General features: G+C 48.3%; 1 protein-coding gene across 1 annotated transcript in view; it reads right to left on the bottom strand.

Moving 5' to 3' along the window:
- Positions 1-22,940, bottom strand: part of NMNAT2 (nicotinamide nucleotide adenylyltransferase 2) — a 148,472-nt gene that overhangs the window by 13,877 nt on the left and 111,655 nt on the right. Inside the window, exons 2-8 of the mRNA XM_058539905.1 lie at positions 17,165-17,253; positions 16,270-16,337; positions 14,010-14,088; positions 10,603-10,729; positions 8,964-9,044; positions 7,724-7,768; positions 2,692-2,768 (exon numbers count right to left, since the gene is read on the bottom strand). Of these exons, the coding sequence (XP_058395888.1) occupies positions 2,692-2,768; positions 7,724-7,768; positions 8,964-9,044; positions 10,603-10,729; positions 14,010-14,088; positions 16,270-16,337; positions 17,165-17,253 (566 nt within the window). The remainder of the gene's footprint in view (positions 1-2,691; positions 2,769-7,723; positions 7,769-8,963; positions 9,045-10,602; positions 10,730-14,009; positions 14,089-16,269; positions 16,338-17,164; positions 17,254-22,940) is intronic.

Here is a 22,940-nt window from a genome sequence, read left to right as displayed (position 1 = left end):
TGAGGGTTGGCTTCACCCAAGTCCCCTGCTGCCTGGGCTGTGGACTGGCATTCTCACCACCCCAGACAGGACAGATGCAGAGTCCCTGCTGGCTTAGAACTGTTGTGTCCTCTTGGAGTAGCCAGGCTGGGCACCCTGGATCTCCAAGGTGACCCCCATCTTGGTTGGTTAAGGGGGAACATGGTCAAGTAGACGAGGGTTTCACTCCACCTCCACTGTCACATTCCGAGTAAACCAACAGCTGTGGGTTTCTCAGATTTTTCTGTCTTAACCAACATGTCATTTCAGCTCCAGGGACCAATCAGAAGAGGAGAGACCTTGAGCTCTTTTTCCTTGTTTTCAAATATCTGATCTGATAATATCAAGAGTAGCCATTTTGGAGAGAAGTTAGAGGACCTGTAGTCAGCAGTCTAACTGAGAGGAACAAAGAGGGACTGGTCATGCTTCAGGGGCCCCAAATTGTGTAACTTTCAGGCCCCACGAAGCCTGCGTCTGCCCTTGAGAGGCCACATCACATGTCACACTTAGCAAAGAGGCCCCAGAGATTCCCTGCTCTTACAAGCAGCCCTTCAGGCTGCTGCCGCAGCTGCCGACTTAATCCCTCCACGACTGTCAGGGCCTCCCTGCGGGATGCGGCCCCAGGCAATTGCCCAGATTTGACTGGAGTCTTAAAAGAGCTTCTCCGAGACCATGTACAGGACTTTGCCCGCATTACTTTTTACTTTCACGGCACTTTGTGAAGTAGAGAGGAAAGTAAAAGTTAATTATGCCACTTAATCCAGAGCTGAAAGATTATGCCACTGAAATCCAGAATTTCACCTGCAGGAAATCATTCAGGGGTGGAGATGAAAGGACTACACAGTATAATTTGCTTCCCTGAAACTCTCCCTCCCCTCTTGGTTTTCCCACAGCCTGTTAGCATTATGCCCTTTACCTTGAATAACTACGTGTATGTCTGTGTGTCTATTTGGGTAAATTCACTTATTAACATTTGTTGTAGGTAACTGAGGGTCACCTGCTAGGCTAGGCACTTTAGGTACACGATCTCATCTAATTCTCCCCAAATCCTATGAGGTAGGTACTATTACTATGCTCATTTTAGAGATTTATGCGAAAAACTGATGCTCAGAATATATTTTGTCACAAACTGTGCTGGATTCGAACTGGAATTTTGAGTCTGATCCTAAAAGTCGTCTCTCTCTCTCCAGGAACATACGTATGTACATACATGAATAAAGTTCATATGTATAAGTCTTGTCACCTGATACTTGGGGGCAGGGACTGTATTGTATATTTCTTTAAAATCTCAAAATGCTATAGATAACATTCTACAGATGTTATAGACAAAAAAAACCAAGTTGTACTATGTGAGGTGATGGATGTTAACTAAACTTATGGTGATAATCATTTTGCAATATATACACCTATCAAATCATGTTGTAGACCTTAAACTAATACAATGTTGTATAACAATTATGTCTCAATAAAACTGGAAAAAAAACCACCACAACTGAAGACCAGAGGAGTTGAGTGATTTGCACGAGGTCTCACAGCAAATTAATAAAAAGGCACTAGGTCTGGAATTGCTGCCTTGAGAATCCAACTCGCACAGGGGTATGGGACTGGGAGCTAGCACTAGCCCCGGCTATCAGATGAGTGAATGAATGAAAGAACAAGAATGAATGTACATATGAAGGGTGAATAACTTATGAATTAGCTGGTTTAAGACCATCACAGTCAGGGCCGGCCCCGTGGCTTAGCGGTTAAATGCTTGCGCTCCGCTACTGGCAGCCTGGGTTCGGATCCTGGGCGCGCACCGATGCACCGCTTCTCTGGCCATGCTGAGGCCGCATCCCACATACAGCAACTAGAAGAATGTGCAACTATGACATAAAACTATCTACTGGGGCTTTGGGGAGAAAAAAAGGAGGAGGATTGGGAATAGATGTTAGCTCAGAGCCGGTCTTCCTCAGCAAAAAGAGGAGGATTAGCATGGATGTTAGCTCAGGGCTGATCTTCCTCACACACACACACACACAAAATAAAATAAAATAAATCACAAAATGAGTTAATTAAAAAAAAAAAAAAAGACCATCACAGTCAGATCTGGCAACAAAAGATGTCGACTGAGCTTCTCATTGGTATAAGCTTAACTTCCTGGTTCCCTGGATCCCAAGTCAACTGCCAGAAGGATCCTACTGACCTTTTGTCATTAACTTCTCCCCTCTTGACACTTTTTCTCTTGTTGAGGGAATTCTAGGGTGGTATTTACTACCTCTTCAAAAGGAATCAAAGGAAAACAAAACACACAATAATCTCAGAAGGGCAAAGGCTTTTTTTTATCCCTCCCTCCCCCACCTACCCCCTCCACTACACACCCCCAAGCACTACTTGGAGAAAGTATTCTAGGACTCAGATTGCTTTTTTCCCAGGGGCTTTACAAGAGCAAGCAGAGGAGGAGTGAGTGGAAAAATGCAGTAGGAGATAAAGCTTGGGGTAGGTGAGAATTTTCTTCCATAGTGATGTGAAAGGATTGTCCTCCTGGGAGCTCACAGGAGCTGGGAGACTCAGGCTGGGGAGGGAGGCTGGTGGGGCGAGGGAAGACCAGAGGCCAAAATCAAGTGTCCACTCCCCATGCTTCCCCACGCGCCCCCCCCCCCCCCACCCCGCAGCCCTAACCTTGCTACTCACATCTGCCTCATTCCAGAGCCCTGGGATGCAGAAGGACTCCAGCAGGTCACTGCCACACAGCAGCAAGATCCGCAGCTCTGAGGAGGGGGGACAAAGTTTGCAAAGGGAGTAAGTGGAGACCTGGGAACTCTTCAACCCTCAGCCGTCTTCCTGATGCACACAGACGTCTCCCAACCCTAGGGCTCCGGAGCTCAGTTCTTCCAGCCATCCATGCGCCATGGTGCTCGCCTCACCCTCAGGCTCACTTACCGACCACCTTCGCCCCCTGGGGGAAGAATCACTCATTTGGGGAGAGTCTTGGTTTGCACGGTCCTAAGGGGTCATTCCATGCTAAACCAGGGTGGTTGGTCACCCTAACAGAGATCGAGCCAGCTACATGTTTTGTCTAAGGTCTAGGGCTTCTCTCTTGCTCCATATCAAACTCAAGTGTCAACAGAGTTTGGCTTCTCTGCTGCTGTGCATTATCGGGGTTTGCCTCCCCTCGCAAGTGCCAACCTCATGTGAGGGAGTGGGGGGCGAAGTGTACGCACGTGGTAGCTGAGTTCCTCTTGTTACACGGCCACTGTCCTCAGCAAAGAGCTTGAGAAGCAACGCTGAGCCCTACCTTCCTGACTCCCAGGCACATTTCCTGCTTGTCAGTTGTTTTTCTTCCCTCATTAAGCCCACTCTGAATGATCCCAGTGAGGCCCATCTTGGTTTAAAACAATCAGCAAACTGACTCGCTCATTAAAACTGAGCAATGGGGAAAAAAGAATCCTGAGATCCTCAGAACCGTGGGAGAGAGACCTCCACCCCATGTGACTCAGGCTGGCGTGTTTGGTTCCCAGGCATCCCAGGGCCTTCTGTCAAGAGATGGTGGCCGTGGTCATCTTGTCCAAAACAGTGAGACAGCCCTGCTCTGAGCCTTCCAGAAACCACCACCACCCCGGACCCTGAGGCTGAGAGATGGCCAACATCTCTGCCTGACTTAGACCCCATAGCTAGCTCAGGGACCTGACAAGGACTCTCAGATGGTGAGCTTGTCCCTGCTTCAGAAGTCTCCAGATAGTTCAGTGGAAGGCTGCTGGGCTAACAACAAACAGTGTCAGCATCTCATGGTCCCAACTGGGCAGCCCACCCTCAGGGAACCCCATGGAGCATGGGGGTCTAAACTCCTAAATATTCCCATAGCCTCTCCTCTTGTCTCTTCTCCATGTCATACTATAGCCTAATGACCTGTGTATGCACAGGGACCTTAATTTATCTTTCTATCTCCAAGGCCTGGCAGAGGGACCTACACACAGTAGGTGCTCAAGACGTATTGAATAAGTGAACAACAGATAAGCTGACCACAGAGGCCATGCAGGCAGGCTGTTTAAGAGCCTTCTGGGCAGTCTGGGATGGCTGTGCTGGCTATCCTGGCCTTTGCTCCTGCAGCATGGGGGCCCTCGGCAAAGTGCTTGCCCCAGTCAGGGGTACCTCCTTCCCTCCATGCTATGCTACGGGGTTGCTGGCCCAGCTCCCATCTGTGGAGATGAAACAGCCTTGGTGTGGCTTTCCTGGGATCCTGTTGTTCCCCATCCCCACTTGGAGCCACCCAGAGTTCCAGGTCAGTCCTCTGTTGAAAGGCTGAGGCTCTGTAACTCTGGCCGCCTGAAAGTTCAGTTAGACACAGTGTCCAGAGGATGTGCTGGCCCTCAGCTTTCTCTACATCAGTGGTTCTCAACAGGGGGCAGTTTTGTCTCCAGAATTTGGCAGTGTCTGGAGACATTTTGGTTGTTGAGACTGGGGAGAGGGATGTGCTACTGGCATCTAGTGCATAGAGGGCAAGGATGCTGCTGAACATCCGACAATGCACACGGCAGCCCCCACAACACAGAGTTATCCGTTCCCAAATGCCATCCACAGTTGAGAATTCCTGCTCTATAGCCATGAAAATGAATCTCTTTTCTATTCCCAAACCAGAGACTCACTTTCCCACTCGAGTATAATGTTGTATTGTTATTTATTTTTTTAAGCCAAAGCACAGAAAATTAAAGAGTGGGGTCTCCACTGTTTCTTGCAGGACCGGAACAGATGAATTTGTCACAGGTCAGAGGCCATAGCAGGGTTTGGGATCCCACGTGTGGCCGCTGGATGGCAGCAGTGATTTCTCCCGGTTTATTGTATGAGACCGATGCGCACGTTTCCAGCCCACAAAGCCTTTGGTCTGGGGCAGCCCCCGAGGAGCAGTCAGCTGGGTAAGCACATGCAAATGGAGCCCTAATGCTGAGTTAGGAGAACACGGCTTTTTCCTTCTCGTGAAGCGTGCAAGGGGATTTCAAAAAGGGGCCGCGTGAGCCACGGGGCCTCCAGCACAGCCGTCTGGAGTCAGGGCAGCTCCCTCCCAGCTCCTCTGGGCTCCGCCTCCTTCCCCAGTTCACCCGGGTCCAGGGATCCAGGGATCCAGGGCCGGGAGCCAGAGTCAGCGCTCTCCCGCCACACTCCCCTCCCAGGAATCCCGGCTATGTGAAGCCCAGGCCCTGCGGCCCTTCCCAGCCCCCACTGCGCAATGAGGCAGCCGCCACCTGTACCGCCATCCTGACAGCTGTGGCCGCCCAGCTTTCCTTTCTCTGAAAGCAGAGTAAGATGGGACTAAGACTGGCCTTGCCCCTCACAAGGCTGCCGAGAGAGAATGCACGTGAGGGCGCCAGCACGCAGCAGTGCCCTGTGCAAACACCCATCGCATTGCCTCTAGGAGGGGGAACCCCCCAGGGCAGGGACGCCCAGTATACTGGCCCTGGGTGCTGGGAAGGTAAACGAGGTCACAGCTGAAGCCTGGCCACAGTAAATTCTTTCTAGAACAAGGAACGAGAGAAATATCCATTGGAATACAGGTAAAAGTCGAAAGAGTGCTCTGAGCTCTGCTGGTCAGGAAGTCTTCCCAGGGAAGGTAGATCCTGGCCAGGCGTGGCACGGCAGGGAGTGGGAGTGTGGCAACCAGGAAGCCAGGTGCCACTTTTTGTGGCACTCAGACAGTGATGTGCTAGTAAATAAAGGATATTAAAATATAGTAAAAATAATTAGGAAGTGAGGAGTTTTGAGTACTCGTTATCTTTGTTTTTAATACAATTTATTTAACTGTTAGTATAATTTAATTTTTAGTATTGGCTGTGTGGGAGATCAGAATTGGCCACCCCAAAATGTCTCTCTTTGACTTGATTATTTTTAAGGACAAAAGACTCTGAAAGATGTCAGCAGTTAAGTGCGTGCGCTCTGCTACTGCTGGCCCGGGTTCGGATCCCGGGTGCACACCGACGCACCTCTTCTCCGGCCATGCTGAGGCCATGCGTCCAGCATGCAGCAACTAGAAGGATGTGCAACTATGACATACAACTATCTACTGGGGCTTTGGGGAAAAAAATGAGGAGGATTGGCAATAGATGTTACCTCAGGGCTGATCTTCCTCACACACATACACACACAAAAAAAAGACTCTGAAAGAAATTTTGACCTTTCCTCTAACTGCCAAAAAGAATTTAAGATAGAAGGTCTGTCCCAGGACAGGCCACCACTATGGATAACTCTGGGTATGACAGACTGGGAGGATCTTTGCTAAGCCCATTTTCATCAAAGTTCACTCTCACTCTTGCTCTCTTGCTCTCTCACTCTTTCTCTCTGTCACTTTGTCTATAGATGGCCCGGCAAACATTTGTTTACCAAACATTTGCTTTTTGATCTCCATGTGAATTGCCTTCCTCCCTTTTGAAGTCCCAAATCACTACCTCCAACATCCTCCTTTGTCCTTATTTGTCCTTAGCTGAAAATGGTATTTAAGTTGGTGGCTTCTGCCATTTTGGCAAGTTATTCAGTTTTTCCTGGATTTCTCCCATGTATACATATTATTAAACTTTCTTGGACTTTCTCCTGTTCTTCCGTCTCCTGTCACTTCAATTATTAGACCAGCCAGAAGGACCTAGAGGGTAGAGGAATAGCTCTTCCTCCCCTACAGCTGTATTTAATAACCAGTTTGCAAAATTTCTGAAAAATCTTACAAAAGCTTCTAGCAAACCAGTATGGGCCGACTCAGGTGCACCACTGTGCCTCAGATCAGAAGACAAGACCCAGAGAAGCTCCTTGAAAGGAAGTCACATCTGCTGGGCCTCCTGGGAGAACCTGGTGCTCAGGTAGAGCCCCACCCCTCCCAGGATTGCAGCAGGAGGCCCTGACCTCCAGCCCTAGACAGAGGAATACCAGGAAGGCGAGGAATACTCTGCAGCGGGAAGTTTAAGATTGAGCATTTCTGCTGGACACCAGGCTGCCCCTCATCCCAGAGATCCAGGCATTCCAGTTGTCACTGACCCTCCTTGTCACCTGGGACCTGTGCCAACTCCAGCTCCATTCTGGTGGCTATCTGCTCTTTCCCCAACTTCAGACACTTGTGTCTACCAGTTGTGTCTCTCACCCACTCTGGAAACTTGGAAAGGTTTAGTTTTCTGGTTACCTGGGTTACCTAGGGTTACCTAGGACTCAGCTCACTTGCACGGGTGGGTCAGCTCCTTCCCGTCTGACAGCTCTGTATACTACTCCCCACCTGCTCTGGCCTTGGCCCTCCATGGCCCTCGCACAGACAATAGATGCTGTAGCCTCCGCCCAAGGCTGTGGGGAGGCTGTGGAGGTGACTTTCAGCCCCCCCACCTCCTCATCCTCCAAGCATGGAAATCCTCTGATAAGGAGGCAGGGGTGCTGTTCTGCCTCCTGCACAGAGTCTTGGGCAAAAGAAGGGTCTCTGGCCGGCACTGAAACTCAACTTCCACGTCTTTTGGAAGAGGGAGAGGAGGCTCCAAAGGGAAAATTGCCAATTGATCCAGTCCTACCTCCTGGGAACTGGCCTGAGTCCAAGGAGATGTAAGAGGGGAGATAACTAAGAATGATCTTAACTTGGGAGCAATCCTTCTGAGAGTAGACTCTGCTGCAAACACGACCCAGGGTTTTCAAGCTTCTCCCTTCCCCCACTTTGCCCATGGTGGAGGCAGGTGGCTCCAAATGTCCCCGCTTTCCCAGCCCCGCTTACCAATCTCCTCGTACCGCATCACCGTGCCCAGGTTGGCATTCTCATCTAGGGAGGAAAGAACGCAGAAGCATTAGGGATGCAGAACTGACTTCCTGGTACCCAACACACGGTCAGTCCGCCCGGCGGCCTCCTCGGATGGAGTACATGCCAGGGGTGGGGGGGTGGGAGTAGGGGGTGTGCTTGCCTCCCTGCACAGGGGACATCTGAGTAGAGTGAATTGAGAGCACAGTGCAGCCTAAAGTGGAGAGAGAGTGTCTCCTCATGCTCCAGGGCAGGACTTCATATTTCTGGGACTCTCAGAATTAGACAGCCTCGCTGGGGAGCCAATGACGAACACACACATACTCATGCTGAGCGCCTTCTGTTTCTTTCTGTATTTTAGGGAGGCTGGCCACAAGAGCAATACCTCAAAACTTAGGGAGGCAGCTTTTAGAGTCACCAAGAGGTGGCCCTTTCTCTTTAGGGGTTACCTGGTTCAAAGAACAAGCAAAACTGAGTGTGTTGAGATTTCTCATGTGGCAGAACACAGCAAGAACTGGAGGAAGATGTGAATGACAGAGCCTTTGACATGCACTCTCGAGTGTGCAATGCCTGCATGGGGGTGCATGGTATGCCCCAAACCACAGAGATGCCATCTTGGTCCCCGCCTCCCTTCCTCCTCAACCGTCCCTCTTAGTTCCTTTTCAAGATGCCTGAAATTGGAAATCTCAGATGTGGCAGAAGTCAGTCCCAAAGAATCAAAGGAATGAGGTCTAGACCTTCAGCTCTTCTGCAGAGTTGAATCTGGGGACTCTGAAAGAGCCCCAGGGACTCTGTTATTCTCACCCATGCTGAGTCCTTTGAAGAGCAACCAAAAAACAGAGAGCATTGAGGAAAGAGTGTGTGTGTTCTTAGCCTATCAGTAGGAGTACAGAGACTGCTGGAGCTGGGAGGACCTGAGGGAGGATGCTGGGCAACACAGAAAACTCTTAGGCATGTAGACACATTCTGTGGTGGATGGGGAAAGAGCATATCACTGTATGAGGTCTCCCAGGCAGCCCCAGGGGCCCAGCCCCCAACTCTGGGCTCCCATAACAGGGAGCACAGCAGGCCTGGTCACATTCCTGTTCACCTCTGTTCTTTCTCAGTCGTTGCTCTATAAGTGCTCCTCCCGTAGCTGGTGCTGGCCGTGTTTGCTGAACGAATGAAGGGAAAAGGGAAAGAAAGACAAGAGCGAGGAAGAAAGTCCTCATTCCCTTACCCACAAAGGTGAAGCGCTCCACCGGCGGGCGGACACAGCAGATCCGGCTGAGGCTTTCTCCCACCTTCCCCAAGATCTTGGCTATGGGAGAGAGCAAGACAGACAGGGACAGAGGGAGAGAACCACTCACAACTTACACTCGAGTCAGCCCGGCATTTGGGCCGCTGTAAACAACAGGTTGCACTGGAGGGGGTGGGGGTTGGGTAGCGGGAGCAGAAGGAGGGTAGAGAGAGAGAACAGAAACATGACAGCAAAAATTCCTTCTTATTCTCAGTCCAAGGCACAAGCATTTTGAGCCATAGACTGGAATCTATTTTCTGGTCATGTTTATTACACTGTCGAAAAATTGGAAAATATCTAAGAGGGAAATAAAAAGCACCCATAATTCCACCCCCAGAGATAACCACCACTAACATGTTGGTATATTACTTATTTTCTTCCATTTTTAATGTGTATGATGCAGATATGTCTATGTAACTTAAGTTGGATCATATTCTGCATTTAAAGGATATAGACTGTTTGCTTTTTTCATTTTTTAATATCGTGAGCATTTCTCAGCCACTCTCATCACTGATTACTAACACCCAAATCTAAGGACACTTGGCCTGTGGCAAAGAACTCACTTGGAATAATTTCTGCTGGGCTAAGGCATTCCTTCCCATGCAGATGGCCTTTAAAATAATCAGACATCCTATTTTGGCTGAGAGGGATCTGGTTTTCAATGATCTCTCTGGGCTCTAATCCAGAAAATTTTTCTGAGCTCCCACATGTAGTTGTATGCAAACTATGAAATCCTGGCTCTTCTGGTGAATTACCCTGATTGTAATAGACTAATAACATAATAACTTATGGTCTCTAGGCTTGAAAAGTAATTCTAGGCTCTGTCTCTTGCAATTGGCCTGGAAGAAAATATTAGAAAGAACATGGACCTTGGAATCAGACAGTCCTGAATATGAATTCTGGTTCTTCCACTTTTGAACCGTGTGACCTAAGTCAAATCACTTACCTTCTCTGAATCTCAGTTTTCTCCTTGTAAATGGGAACACAGTATCTTTATCACAGAGTTACTTCATTAAATGAGAACCTGTGTAAAGCACTGAGCACCGTGCAGTAAAGCACTGAGCACCGTGCAGGCATACAGTGCTAGATGTTGGGTAAGTGTTGGGCACCCCTGCGCCCTTCACTGAAGAGGTGACTAAGAGTATGGGATTCTGGATACAGACTGCCTGGTTTGACTCCTGGCCCTGCTACTTCCTCACTGTGTGACCTTGGGCAAGATCGTCAACCCACTTGGAAGAGGCAGAGAAAAATGCTCCCTTTTGTATCTTTAATTCCCAGTTAAGGCCATTATATTCAAATGCCGAAGAAGAATGCACACCATGACCCCTGTCTCTTTCTCTCTCTGTCTTTCTCTCTCTCATTGTGACTCTTTCTCTCTGATGCTCCATATTAGGAGTTCTCAAAGTATGGTCCCTGGACCAGAGCATCAGCATCACCTTGTTAAAAATGCAAATTCTCCTCTGCCTCCCAGACCTACTGCATCAAATCTTGGGGTGGTGCCTAGCAATCTGGATTTTAACAAGCTCTCCAGGTGATTCTGAAGTTTGAGAACCACCGCTCTACACCAATGTTCCCCTACCTGCAGTGGGCTTGGTGGGCACGTTGTTGTTCTGGTAAATGGGCTGGGGGGTCTCATTCTGGGGCTGTCCAATCACGGGCGTCATGGATGGTGTGTTGACATTGGAGAGGATGCAGCCGGTCACCCGCTGAGGAAGAAGTGAAGAGTCAGTGTCATTAGCCACAGGACTTATGAAAAGTGTTTCCATTATCTCCAAATGCCGGTCTGCCCGTCAGTCGTGGTGGGGCCACCTGGGGCTGAGGGAGAGCACTGGGGGTGGGTTCTGGACCCAGCTGCACCCCGTGGCCACACCAGGCTGGCAGGAGGCAGGAGGCAGGATAGCTCAGTGGGAAAAGCGTGGGATGTGGTGTTGCACAGACCTGGGTTCAAGTTTGAGCTCTGCCCTCTTCTGGCTGTGTGACCTTGGATAGTTACTTCACTTCTCTTGAACCCCAGCTTAAGAGTCTAACGGAGAGAGGCAACATAGCTGCCTTTCTGGGTTGTGGTAGGATTACAGGAGCAAGCATATACAAAGTGCTCCTAGAGGGCGTGGTATGTGGCAGGAGCTTCATACATGGCAGCCAGGGTTGTAACCTCTGCGTAACATGCATACCTGCCCTCCCTGCCTGCTTCATGGGGCTCAAGTGAGGTCATGTCTGCAACAGGGCTGTGGAGGCTTGGGAAAGGTCATGCAAACACCAGGCACTATCAGCGCCTGCCACCTCTCTAAGCCAGAGATGCCAACGACAGGGCCGCGCCCGAGAGCAGTGCCAGGCAGAGCGGGAGGTGTTTGTGCTGCGGGAAGGGGGGTGGGGTTCTGTGCACTCTTGCGCCTGCTCGCCAGTGTGAATACACATTCCAGAGCCAAACGGAAATTCTCTGTGTATTATCCATTGTCCTGTGTTATCTGGCCTGCTGCTTCTCTCTAGTGCCGCAGATAACAGAGAGCTGATAACGCAGCATTCTTCACAGCTGACCCAGAAGCAACCCCCCTTGCCCACGGTGAACGGGGGAGCAGTTTTTGGGCGACAGACAAAGGATGAATTTTCAATCTGTTTAGCTTCACAAGGGCCATTGCTTATTCAAGGCCCCTTCCCTGAAAGCCAGCGTCCCACCGCCACCCCCTACCCTTTCTGGATTACTGAGTCCTGCTGCCAGAGGACCCCCAAGTCCCAGGGATGAGGTGAGCCTCTGAAGGTACCTCTTCCATAGGCCACTGCGCAGCCAGAGTAGCACATGAGTCCTTCTGAGCCCTGGAGGGGCAGGCGTTTGTTTTGTGGGATGACCTGTAATGTTCCTGACAGGAAGAGCTCACAGCAGCATCCAGCCACACCTGGGAGCCAGCTGAGGCCAGGGACCACGGGCTCTTCTCCGCCTGCTTTCTGGGCTTCTCTGCCCAGCTGCAGCTGCGGGAGTGGAAGGGACAGTCTGCCTCCTTTTTATTGTTATTTCACCCTCAGAAAAGAAAATGCTACATTCTCATTTAATAGCTGGTCTGGTGAGGAATTTCTTCCCCTTGCTGCACGCATTGTTAGGCCCATTTGACTTGTTCTATGCCAGTAAAGAAGAAAAGGGCTGGCCACATGCCCCGCTCTGCCCTCGTCAGCCCTCTATGGGCTCTCACATTCTCAGAGGCCTTTCCAAACATAGCCTTGAGTCACCTATTAAACCCTGCGTCTCTCTCTCTCAGAGAGGTCTACTCTCCATGCCAGGAACACCAGCCTGATGCTAGGACTGGTGAGACCAGGAGTTATTAGAAGCAGCTCCAAGTTTCTGCTCCAAGGTAGGGGGCCATCGTGACCTACGTTCTCTGCTGGCCTGTGCCCATCCCTACAACAGCTGGGGCTCCTGACCGAGTTTCTCTGGCCCAGACTCATGCCTCTGGGCATGAGTAACAGAGAGATGGTTGGGGAAGCCTAGGCATTTCGAAAGAAAAACGTAGCCAGGCTTTACTGCTGGTATAGCCGGGGCTCAGGCATGCCTGCGGTGGCCCTGATTCCTCCCTTCCACCACCATGGAGCCTGAGGCTCCTGTGTAACTAGAGGGAGCACAGGCCCCGAGCTGACCCCCAGCTGCCATGTAGTGTGAGAAACAAACTTATGTGAAGCCACTGAGATTTTAAGGATGTTTATTACCACAGCGTATCCTAGCCTATCCTGACTGATACACCCTTATGCAGTAAGATGGGATGACTTTTATTACCACTGTTGTTAAGATCAGCACAGAGGAGCAAGTCAGTGCCACCCTATGTCAGAGTCCTTTCTAGGGTACCAGAAAAGACTCAGGATGCGTGCAAGGGGTTCTGAAAGCAGGGGGAAAGGAGATGGGTTTTCTTCAACTCCACGGGAGAAAAAACTTAATAGCTGGTCCCCCCTACTTCTCTGGCTCTTGACTCCCTGGCTGGTCTGGAGCCCTGGATCTCCATGTCTATTAAAATAAAGCACGGTTGCGTGGTTGGTGGAGTGTGGGGTGATCAGGGGCTGCTGACAGCTCCCTAAGGAGAAGATTCTGACAGGCCCTCTGACAGAAAGCACAGATGGGATGGAGGTGCTCCCTGTGTCAAAACAATGCCATTTTGATTGTTGTTTGGGGCTGAGGAGGCTCTTCATCAGGGTCAGTGGAGGTGGGCAGGATTGATTGGTCTTGTCTTGGTCAGTCAGGCATCTTGCTATCCGTGGTACTACTTTTCATCATGTCACTATGGGAGCAAAGGGGTTGGTATTGATCTGTGAAGAGTGCTTTCTGCACACTCTGGCCAGTGCTTCTGGCTGCTGCCGTTCTCACCTGGCAACCAGCTCTTCAGTCACTGAAACCTGGCTGCAAGCCCCAGGCACCCAACTGTGTTCACTAAGCAGTCGCTGTGTGTCCTCAGATACATCGGCTCACCTCTCTGTGCTTCCTTTTACCCACTAACAAAACAGGGGTCAGGACACTGTCTGTCTGTGGGACTCACGTGAGGAGGAATGAGTGGGAACGATGGTACAATGACTGGCAGATGTGAAGTGCCTCAGTCACAGCGTCCTATGCTGCAGTAAGGGGACTGATGGGTCCCAAATAGATGGGGCAGGAGGACCTGGCTGTTTGTACCTCCTCCCAGTGCTCTCTCTTCTCCTGGCTTTCTTTGCCTGGTCTCCTTCTCTCTTCGCTTTCTAAAGTGGACTGTAGTCCATTTAATCCCACCTTGAACTTGCTGCCAGAAGATGAAAACCGCCCAAGTCAGACTCAGCAGAGAGAGCAAGGCAGGGAGCAGCGCCTAGTGCTGCTGTGGGTTCCTAATTCACTGCCCTCCTCCGTGCTGTTCAGGGCCTGGTCTCTGCAATAGCTGGCTGCGAAATAGGAAGCTGAACCAGGTCAGTAGGCCAGCAGCACACTTTCCACACCCGCCTGGCCTCTGTGGTCCACCCGCCCTCCGCCGCGGCCCCGCTCACCTTCATGAGGTCCCGATGGTGCTCCAACACACTGCAGGTCGTCTGCCAGGTGTCCTGATAGCACTCCCATGGGTCCACCCTGCGTAATCGGGAAGATGGGCCATCCTCACATTCTTTCCTCATTGGTTCCTCCCAAGCCACAGCTCAGGGACCTTAGCAGACCTGGTTATACCCTGCACTCAGATCTCAAACAAGATAAGATATGGGCTTCAAACACCTCCCTGAGCCTCAGATTCCCCCTCTGTAGCATGAGAGGCGTATGGCAGAGACTTCCATGAATGGATGCTGGTGCTAGTCTGCGCAGGTCTAATCCCAGAACTTCCCACCTGGGGGGCTTTGGGAACATGATGGGATCTTCCGGTGCTCACTTACCCCATCTGTGAAATGGGAATAACAACAGAACTCTCTTGCGGGGTTCTTAGAAGGGCTCAATGAATTTTATATGGAAAGTGCTTAGTACAGTGTCTTGCTTTTATTCTTACATGCACAATGGGACTTCTCCTCTGGACCTTATAGGATCGTGATGAGGATTCAATGAGCCAGGCCCTCACCAAGTGGTGGCTGCCGTTATCTGAACTGGGGAATCGGCCCCTGTCTGCCTCCCTGTGCAGTGGGGTGCCTCGCAGGCATGGAGGGGGGCGTGGCAGTCAGACAGGAAGGCTCAGACCCGCAGACTGGCCAACCCCTGCTGCACACCAGGATATGAAGTGAGCCGGGCTCCAGCCCCAGACTGATGCAGCACTCTCTTAATTGCCAACTTAATGAGCTGCTAAATTGGGATATTTCTCAAACATTTTCTTAGCAGTTGAGCATTCCCCACCCACCTGCACCGTACACGCACACTTAAGGTTCCCAGAGACGAGATCTCACCAACCCTCAGAGAGTCAGCTTGCCTTGAGCCTGGCTCCCCCCAGATCCCTGACCACTGCCTCCCCTGAGATGGGCAGACACCTAAGCCTGGCTAGACAGGCTTCTCCGTGCCCAGGGGCCCTGCTGCACCCAGCCCTCTCTCTAGAGCTCACTCTGAGCCTCCCTAGGGATCTCAATGCTTGGAATTCTGATTTTCCAAGTGCCTAGAGCAGCGCAGGGCAGGCAGTAAGTGCTCAGTAAATGTCTGTTGAATGAATAAGGGAATTATTTCAGAATCTTCTAATCACATCCAAGCAGTAACAGCCTCTTGCCCAGTATTTTCCCGCTGGATCCCCAGGAGGACATGAGTGACAATGTTAAGAGCCTCATTTCCATTCCTGACTTGACCACAGATGATGGGCTGTTCGCTCCCAAGCCCCTTGATTTCTCCGGGCCTGTTTGTCACCTGAGAAAAGACAGCTGTCTCTCTAGCTAACCCGTATCTTGGGAGGATGAGAAAGTCTATAAAGGGCATGTGCTTCTCACACAAATCACTGCACACAAAGGGCAGGGATCACTGTTTAATTATGATTGTGGCCTCCCTCCACTGCTCTCATTTCCACCCACCCCATCTCTTCTCTCCCGACTCTCTGTATCCCTCACTCCGAGGTCAGCTTCCTTTCAGTTCTTGCTGTTTATGGAAACCTCTAGGTGCCGCTTATTTTTCCATGGGGGGGAAATTATAGTATAAATGGTGTGCCATTATTTTTTAAAAACATCATCTTCTCATGCAAATTATAACTGTAGGAACTTGGGGAACATAATTAGCATAATTAGTGGAAGCCTGCTTTAATTACACTGCAAGTTCAGCAGATAACGGGGTGTCTGCCATCTTAGCGAGGGACCGTGCAGGGCACGTCTGAGGAAAGGCAGTGAGTGCTCGCCGGCCGCACGTCTGTCCCATGGTCAGTGCGGTGCCCTAGGGAGCCTGAGTTCAGGAATGGGAGATAGCCAAGGCCAGGAACATTCCCTGAAAGGTAGTGAGAGTTCACGGAAGTGAGTGGGGATGAAAGTGGAGAGGCATTTAGGATTTTCTGGCCATGCCTCACCTCAAACCCAGTGATGTTTTTGGAAGCTCCAAGAATACTCCTGGATCCAAAGGACTCAGAGCAGGTGAAACATTAAAAGCCCCCTCTTTACTTTCATGGACCCCATAGCTTGGTTAAAAAATAAAGTTATCAGTTGGACCACGCCTGAAGGTCTACGTAATTATTGCCTACACGGGGCTAACACAACCCCTGGCCTCCCCACCCCTGCAGGATGCAAATTGCTGCCAGGACACTTCCTCTTTCTCCACACCCACCGTGAGTCCCAGGGCCACCCACCTCTGGCATCCTCAGGCCAGCCCTACCTTATCCAGTCGGAATTCTGGACGGCCAGCTGACACATGATGAGACGGTGCCGGCTCGACACAAGGCCCTGGGAAGCAGCAGAGCAATCATTGGGAGGCACACTTCCCTCCCCACAGCCTCCCAGAGACACCATCCCAAGCCAGCCCATTATAAAAGTGCAGCCATTTTTTGGTGTTGACAGGGAATGAGGGTGTGACCCCATTATTTCTCCATCTGCCACACAGACAGGCATGGAGTGGCAGAAGGAAAAGAGAAAGAATAGAGAGCGTGGAGTGTACCACCCCCAACAGGGTCAGTAAGTGAGCCTCCATTGATGAAGCAGCCAATGTGCGCTCAGCACAGAGATGAGACTTAACTTGGCAAATGTTGCCTTGTCTCATGGCTCAATCTGGCTGTTTCAGTGACTTCCCCTGGAGCCCATCAAGCTGTATCTGGGGGAGGAAGGGGAATGACTGGGAGAGCTCCTAGATTTTCTAGGACATGAGGCAGGGAGTGGGGCAGGGAAATGAATTTTAAATCAGATTATAAGATACATAGGCCTTTTCCTCCTAAAATCCTGGGAAAGACTTGTCCAGCCCATTAACCAGCCTCCAATTCAGCATCTGTGCCACGTCACACTCAGCCCTCAGCAGGTGTGCCTGCTCTGAGTTCTGCCTGGGCCTGGCGCTGTGAGCGGCCGCCTGGTGGTGAGCAGCTGTTCCTCCCAGCTGCTGCCCAACACCCATTCGCTCAGGTCTGACTGTGGTCCAGAGATGGCAAGCAGGATACCTGCCATTGGGCATTTTGCTTTTCCAGGAATTGTAGCCGAGTTGGCGATGGGGCAGTTTTATGTCACAGGAGCCGTCAAGTCAGGAAAGGAGGGTGAGGCAGGAGAGGGGCAACGGAGGAACCCACCTGTTTTCCATAGGAGTCATGGACAGGAGAGACAATCCCACCGATCACAATAAACCTTCCAGTTTTGTGCAGATAATCCCTGGCTCTTTCTAAGTAAGAGAAGAAAACCGTACATTATAAAGAGGTAAGGTGTGGATTAAAGGTGATAATTGAAATCAATACATTCGGCTCTGTAAGGCTCATTTCCCATATTTCTTGCCATTTAAATAGAAAGTGCCAACTTTCAAAGCAAACATCGGTGATTGAAAAGGTTTTGGAACCGGATGTCAGCCCCCAGAGCAAAAGGATTTAGAACTCAAGGGGATTAATCCAGTTTTAAAGGGGTCCTCTGCTGGACCTGCCTGTGCAGTTTAGAGGGATTTTTTTTTTTTTTTTTTGTGAGGGAGATCAGCCCTGAGCTAACATCCATGCTAATCCTCCTCTTTTTGCTGAGGAAGACCTGCTCTGAGCTAACATCTATTGCCAATCCTCCTCCTTTTTCTCCCCAAAGCCCCAGTAGATAGTTGTACATCATAGTTGCACATCCCTCTAGTTGCTGTATGTGGGACGCGGCCTCAGCATGGCCGGACAAGTGGTGCGTGGGTGCGCGCCCAGGATCTGAACCTGGGCTGCCAGTAGCGGAGCGCACGCACTTAACCACTAAGCCACGGGGCCGACCCTAGAGGGATTTAAAACAAGCACCTCACTAAAAGCCATTCGAGTGAGAGCAACAGCTTGGAATTTACCCCTATGATCACTTGCAGAAATTCCAGAGAGGAGCAGTAATTAAAAAAAGAAGCAGCCTTTTTATAATATGAAAGGTGGGCTGATTGCCTCATCTAGTTACTCAGAAGAGAAAAACCACCAAAAACAAAATTTAAAAGGCCTTCTACATAATTGGGGAGAATTAACAATCAGACCAGAAAACCATCGTTACAGCTGGTTGAGAAAAGTTCAGCCAGAGAAAAGTCTTTTTTATCTTTAGAGGGAATTCGTGATGTTGCTTTTTCAAATTTACCAGACAAGTCCAATTTCATTTTCATGAGAAAATTCAGCAAACTGGGAAGGCGATGAAAATTTTGGTTCCGTCTTACTTCCAAGGGGATTCGTTGTACAAATCCAACAGGGCCTGAGCTTCTACCACTGAGGAAATGTGGCGTGGATTTATTTGACAGGTGAGGGATTCTGTGAGTGAACAGGGTCTCGGGGAGTAAGGCTGGCTGTGTCGTTTACAAGCAAGGTTCCAGGATTACCTTGCTGGCTCTCTTGAAACTTAAAAATAATTCTCATCACATTTGTCTTTTTTCTCTTTCAATGTGAAATCTCTTAGAGATTTTTTTCTTTTTAATAATTAATAGATTTTTTTTAGCACAGTTTTAGATCTAGAGAATAACTGAGCCAGGAGTATATAGAGTTCTATATTCTCAGCCTCCCACCTTGTTATCTCCCCCTACACACTATTTCCCCTATTATTAATATCTTGCATTAGTGTGGTACATTAGATACACTTGATGAGTCCACATGGACACATTATTATTAACTATAGGCCATAGTTTACATTAAGATTCACTCTTTGTGTTGTAGTGATACTGGCTCAACACAAGGTTGACATAAGGGAAGCCATATTGTAGAAAAGAAACCATATTGTAACTTTGAATAACCTCTGATTAACTAACCCAGACATGCTCTGTAGATTTTATGTCCTCTCCCAGCTGCTATAAGTTGATAACTTTGTTCTTTTGAGTTCCTTAGGGATGTGATGACCCCCGGGTAGAGAGTCTCTGCTGATAGCCATCATCAATAACAACTGAAAGATCAGGGTATAGGGTGTTGCTCCAGTCTCTGATGCATATCCAGTAAAACAAAAGACTATCAGGAACTAAGACCAAATGGATGTCCCCACCCTGAGACCAGATGCCTCCCCCACCCGAGACTAGCCCCTATATGACTGGCCTGTAGTCTTTGTTCTGTAAGATGGTTCTTTCAGACGTGAGTTGGCCATCTTCCCCCTTGCTAGCAAGCTGTAATAAAGTCCTTTCTCTCCTACCTCCTTGCCTCTTGACATCTGGCATGTCTTGCAGTGGGCAGACAACCCCCCACCTTGGGCAGTAACAGTATAGTTCTATGGGTTTTGACAAAGAGTAATGGCATGTATCCACCATTGCAGTTTCAGAGAGAATAGTTTCTTCACCCTCAAAATCCACTGTGCTCCACCTATTCATCCCTCTCCCAACCTTCCAACTGCTGGTAACCACTGATCTTTTTACTATCTCTATAGTTTTGCCTTTTCCAAAATGCCAAATTGTTGGAATCGTACACTGTATAGCCTCTGAGACTGGCTTCTTTCACATAGCAATATGCATTTATGGTCCCTCCATATCTTTTCTTGGCTTAATAACTCATTTCTTTTCATTGCTGAATAATGCTCCATTGTCTGGATGTACACAGTTTCTTTATCCATTCACCAATGGAAGGACATCTTGGTTGCTTACAGTTTTCATTGATTATGAATAAAGCTAATATAACATTCATGTGCAGGTTTTCACGTGGACATAAGTTTTCAACTCAATTGGGTAAATATCTAGGAGTATGATTGCTGGATCATATGGTAAGACTATGTTTAATTTTGCAAGAAACTGCCAAACTGTCTTCCAAAGTGCCTGTATCATTTTGCATTCCCACCAGCAATGAATGAGCATTCCTATTGCTCCCCATCCTTACCAGCATTTGGTATTGTCAGTCTTTTTGGATTTTAGCTATTCTAATAGGTGTGTCACTTTTGCTTTTTAGAAGAGTAATATTACTTCACTTGTTTTCAAGTCTTATTTTGAGGCCAAGGACAAACTGAAGGCCTGGTAACAAAACCTTTTTGACATTTGAATACACTTCATAGCCCATTCTCTCTTCCCTTGGCCTTTCATACCCCAGTCTTCCTCAGGTCATTTATCTCTGGCTCTTGGCTGTCACAGATCCTCTGCTGCAGTAAGCCAGACCTTTCTTCCTCTCCCTGTCCTCCAAAAAGTGCCCTCTCCTTACTCTCCACTTAACCAAGCTTTTCATTTGAAGCCCAGCTCTACCCCACGTCCAGCATGCCTGCTCTGTCCAACATCCCTCTTTGCCGGACTTACTGCCCTACTAGGTCATTGTGCATCCAGTTCAAGGGACCTGACCTGGAAATTGTTTCCAAAAGTTTATGCCATCACTCCTCTTCTGTATGGAGTTCTTCAAAGCCAGGGATTTTGCTGTAGATAAGAGGTCCCAAACTCACAGCTAATGGAGATGTGCAGTTAACATACATGTGAGAAGCAAGCTGGGTGTAAGATGACTTGCATTCAAACAACCTTGACCCGTTTCATTGCCGTTTGAACACAGTGCAGCCTTAAGAAAACATCTGTGGTCCAAAGGTGGTTCAGTCATCCTCCATGCCGAAGACTTCTTGGGCTCTTAAGCACCCAGCAGAGCGACTTGTTTATTGAGCAATAAATGTTCAACAAATGCTCACACCTAGAGGCTCATGTAGCTCCTTTCCCTACTCTTGTCCTTCTAGGGTGTCCTTCTACTGGGCCATCTTGATCCAGGGAGCCACCCACTCCATTCCTCAGACCACACTCCAGAATTTCCAGGGGAAATCCATTGCACCAACGAGCCTCATTGCCTTAGAAAATGTTACCCTTTTCTTCTGGCCAAGATGAAGGGCCACTTCCCCTGGCAATGTTCCAAAGTTCACTATCTCATAAAGAGGCAATGTCTGAAAGGAATAACCCAAACCCTACACCCTAAAAAAGGATACTTGATCTGAAATAGTTAAACCCAGAAGAGTCTTGATTGTGATCATACAGTCAATTCAATCCAGTTAATGTTTATTGAGCACAAAACACCATGATGGATGCTAGAGGGATAAGAGGGTAAAGATGGCTTTATTTATTATTTTCCAAAGATTCCCAATAATGGAGAAACAGAAGGCTGTACTGATGGCTTTCATGAAAGACAAATTCAAGGAGTGCTGTAGCTGTGGCTTTCAACGCTGTTATTTTACTACAACCCACAGTAAGAAATACATTTTATATCCTGACACAATACATACATATGTATGTACGTGTATAATTAACTGAAACAAATATATTACAATACCCTTACTACAGCAATGCACACTGATATCTGCTAGTGTATTCTGTTCTAGTAATCATAAATTTAAATAAAAAGCTGGTCACAACCTATTAATGTGTGGCAACCTATAGTGTGAACAACTCTGTGCTAAAGTCGAGATACTAAGGGCAAGGGGGAAAAGGGACAGGAGGGATTAATTTTGCCTTTCCAAAGAGAATGAGGACTTCCAGAAAATACCCAGAAATTGTACACTGTAAAGGATGCTCACCGTCTGGTTTAGCCTTAACCACTGTGGTTGGGCTGTAGGGAACCCAGTAGGGATCAAGTAAGGGTGAGGGAGGGGTGCTGTTGGCTAAGAAGTTGGAATCAAACTTTGGAGGGCCGTGAAAGCCAGGCCAAGGAGTGTGACCTTTATGCCAGAGATCACTGTTTGGTCAACACGTATTCTGTGGACCACTTGTGCTGGAATCACCAGGGGGAGGTTATTAAAATGCAGATTTGTAGGTCCCAGTCCAGAGTTACTGAATCAAAATCTCTGGGTTGAGATGTAATAGTCTACATTTTAACTAGTTTTCCCTGGTGATTCTTCTCTTCCCTAAAGTTTGAGAAGCATAGACATACATAGACAACAACCATAAAGTTGAGAAGTATAGACATTAGGGAATCCATGAAGGCTATTGAAGGGAAAAGTGACATGCTCTGACCTGGAGGAAAAATTCACAGAAGGGATAGTAGTGAAGGTGGTGAAAAATCCCATCTTAAAGGAGATAATCATTCCTGGCAGGAAATTTAGGGCCAGGTGATGAGGGATGGAGGAGGGAGATGACCCATCGAAACTTCCAGATAATGTTCAGGAACCACAGAAAGTAGGATTTCCTCCTCTCTCCAAACATTTTTGTTTGCTTTGCCTCTGGGGCTTTGCGGTTGGATGTGTCACTGCCATGTCACCTGAATATCAAACTTTTAGACTGTACCTTTATGATTGTACTAATAGTACTAGGTTTTATACTCCGCAATTCACTAGTTGCCTTATTAGCCTCTAACTTGAATGGATGTCAGGCAAGAAAGAAACTGGCACCTGGCTAAACAAGTGACCAGGAGCAGATACAATTATTCTCTTTCCTTGTTTCCAAAGAGAGTCCAAATGCCTGAAAATCTGCCTAGTGAGATCTAACTCAGGAACTGTGGTATTGTGGAAACAACACTGAACTTGGGATAAGAAGACTTCTAGATCTTGGGTAAGTCACTTAATTTCCCTGAACCTTACATTCCAGATCTGTAAAATGCCTATCTGCAAGGTTGTTATGAGGATCAATCATAACAAGAAAGTTCTTATGAGGATCAAATCAAATTACGAATATAAAAGTATGTAAAGCCCAAATGGTCTTACTGGAGAATTCCATCAAACATTTACAGAAGAATTAAAACCAATTCTACAGAAGAATCCAATGTAAAACATGATGACTATAGTTAACAATGCTGTGTTGTATAACTGAAACTTGCTAAGAGAGTAGAACTTAAATGTGCTCACACAGACAAAAAGATAAATATGTGAGGTGATGAATATGTTAATTAACTAGATGTGGAGAATCCTTTCACAATGAGTACATATATCAAATCACCATGATGTACATGTAAAAAATCTTATAATTTTATATGTCAGTTGTATCTCAATAAAGGTAGAAAATAG

Source organism: Diceros bicornis, chromosome 4 (genome assembly GCF_020826845.1).
Source record: "Diceros bicornis minor isolate mBicDic1 chromosome 4, mDicBic1.mat.cur, whole genome shotgun sequence".
Classification (NCBI taxonomy): Eukaryota; Metazoa; Chordata; class Mammalia; order Perissodactyla; family Rhinocerotidae; genus Diceros; species Diceros bicornis.
Note: the sequence above shows the minus strand (reverse complement) of the source record. Positions and strands in the feature narration are given on the sequence as shown.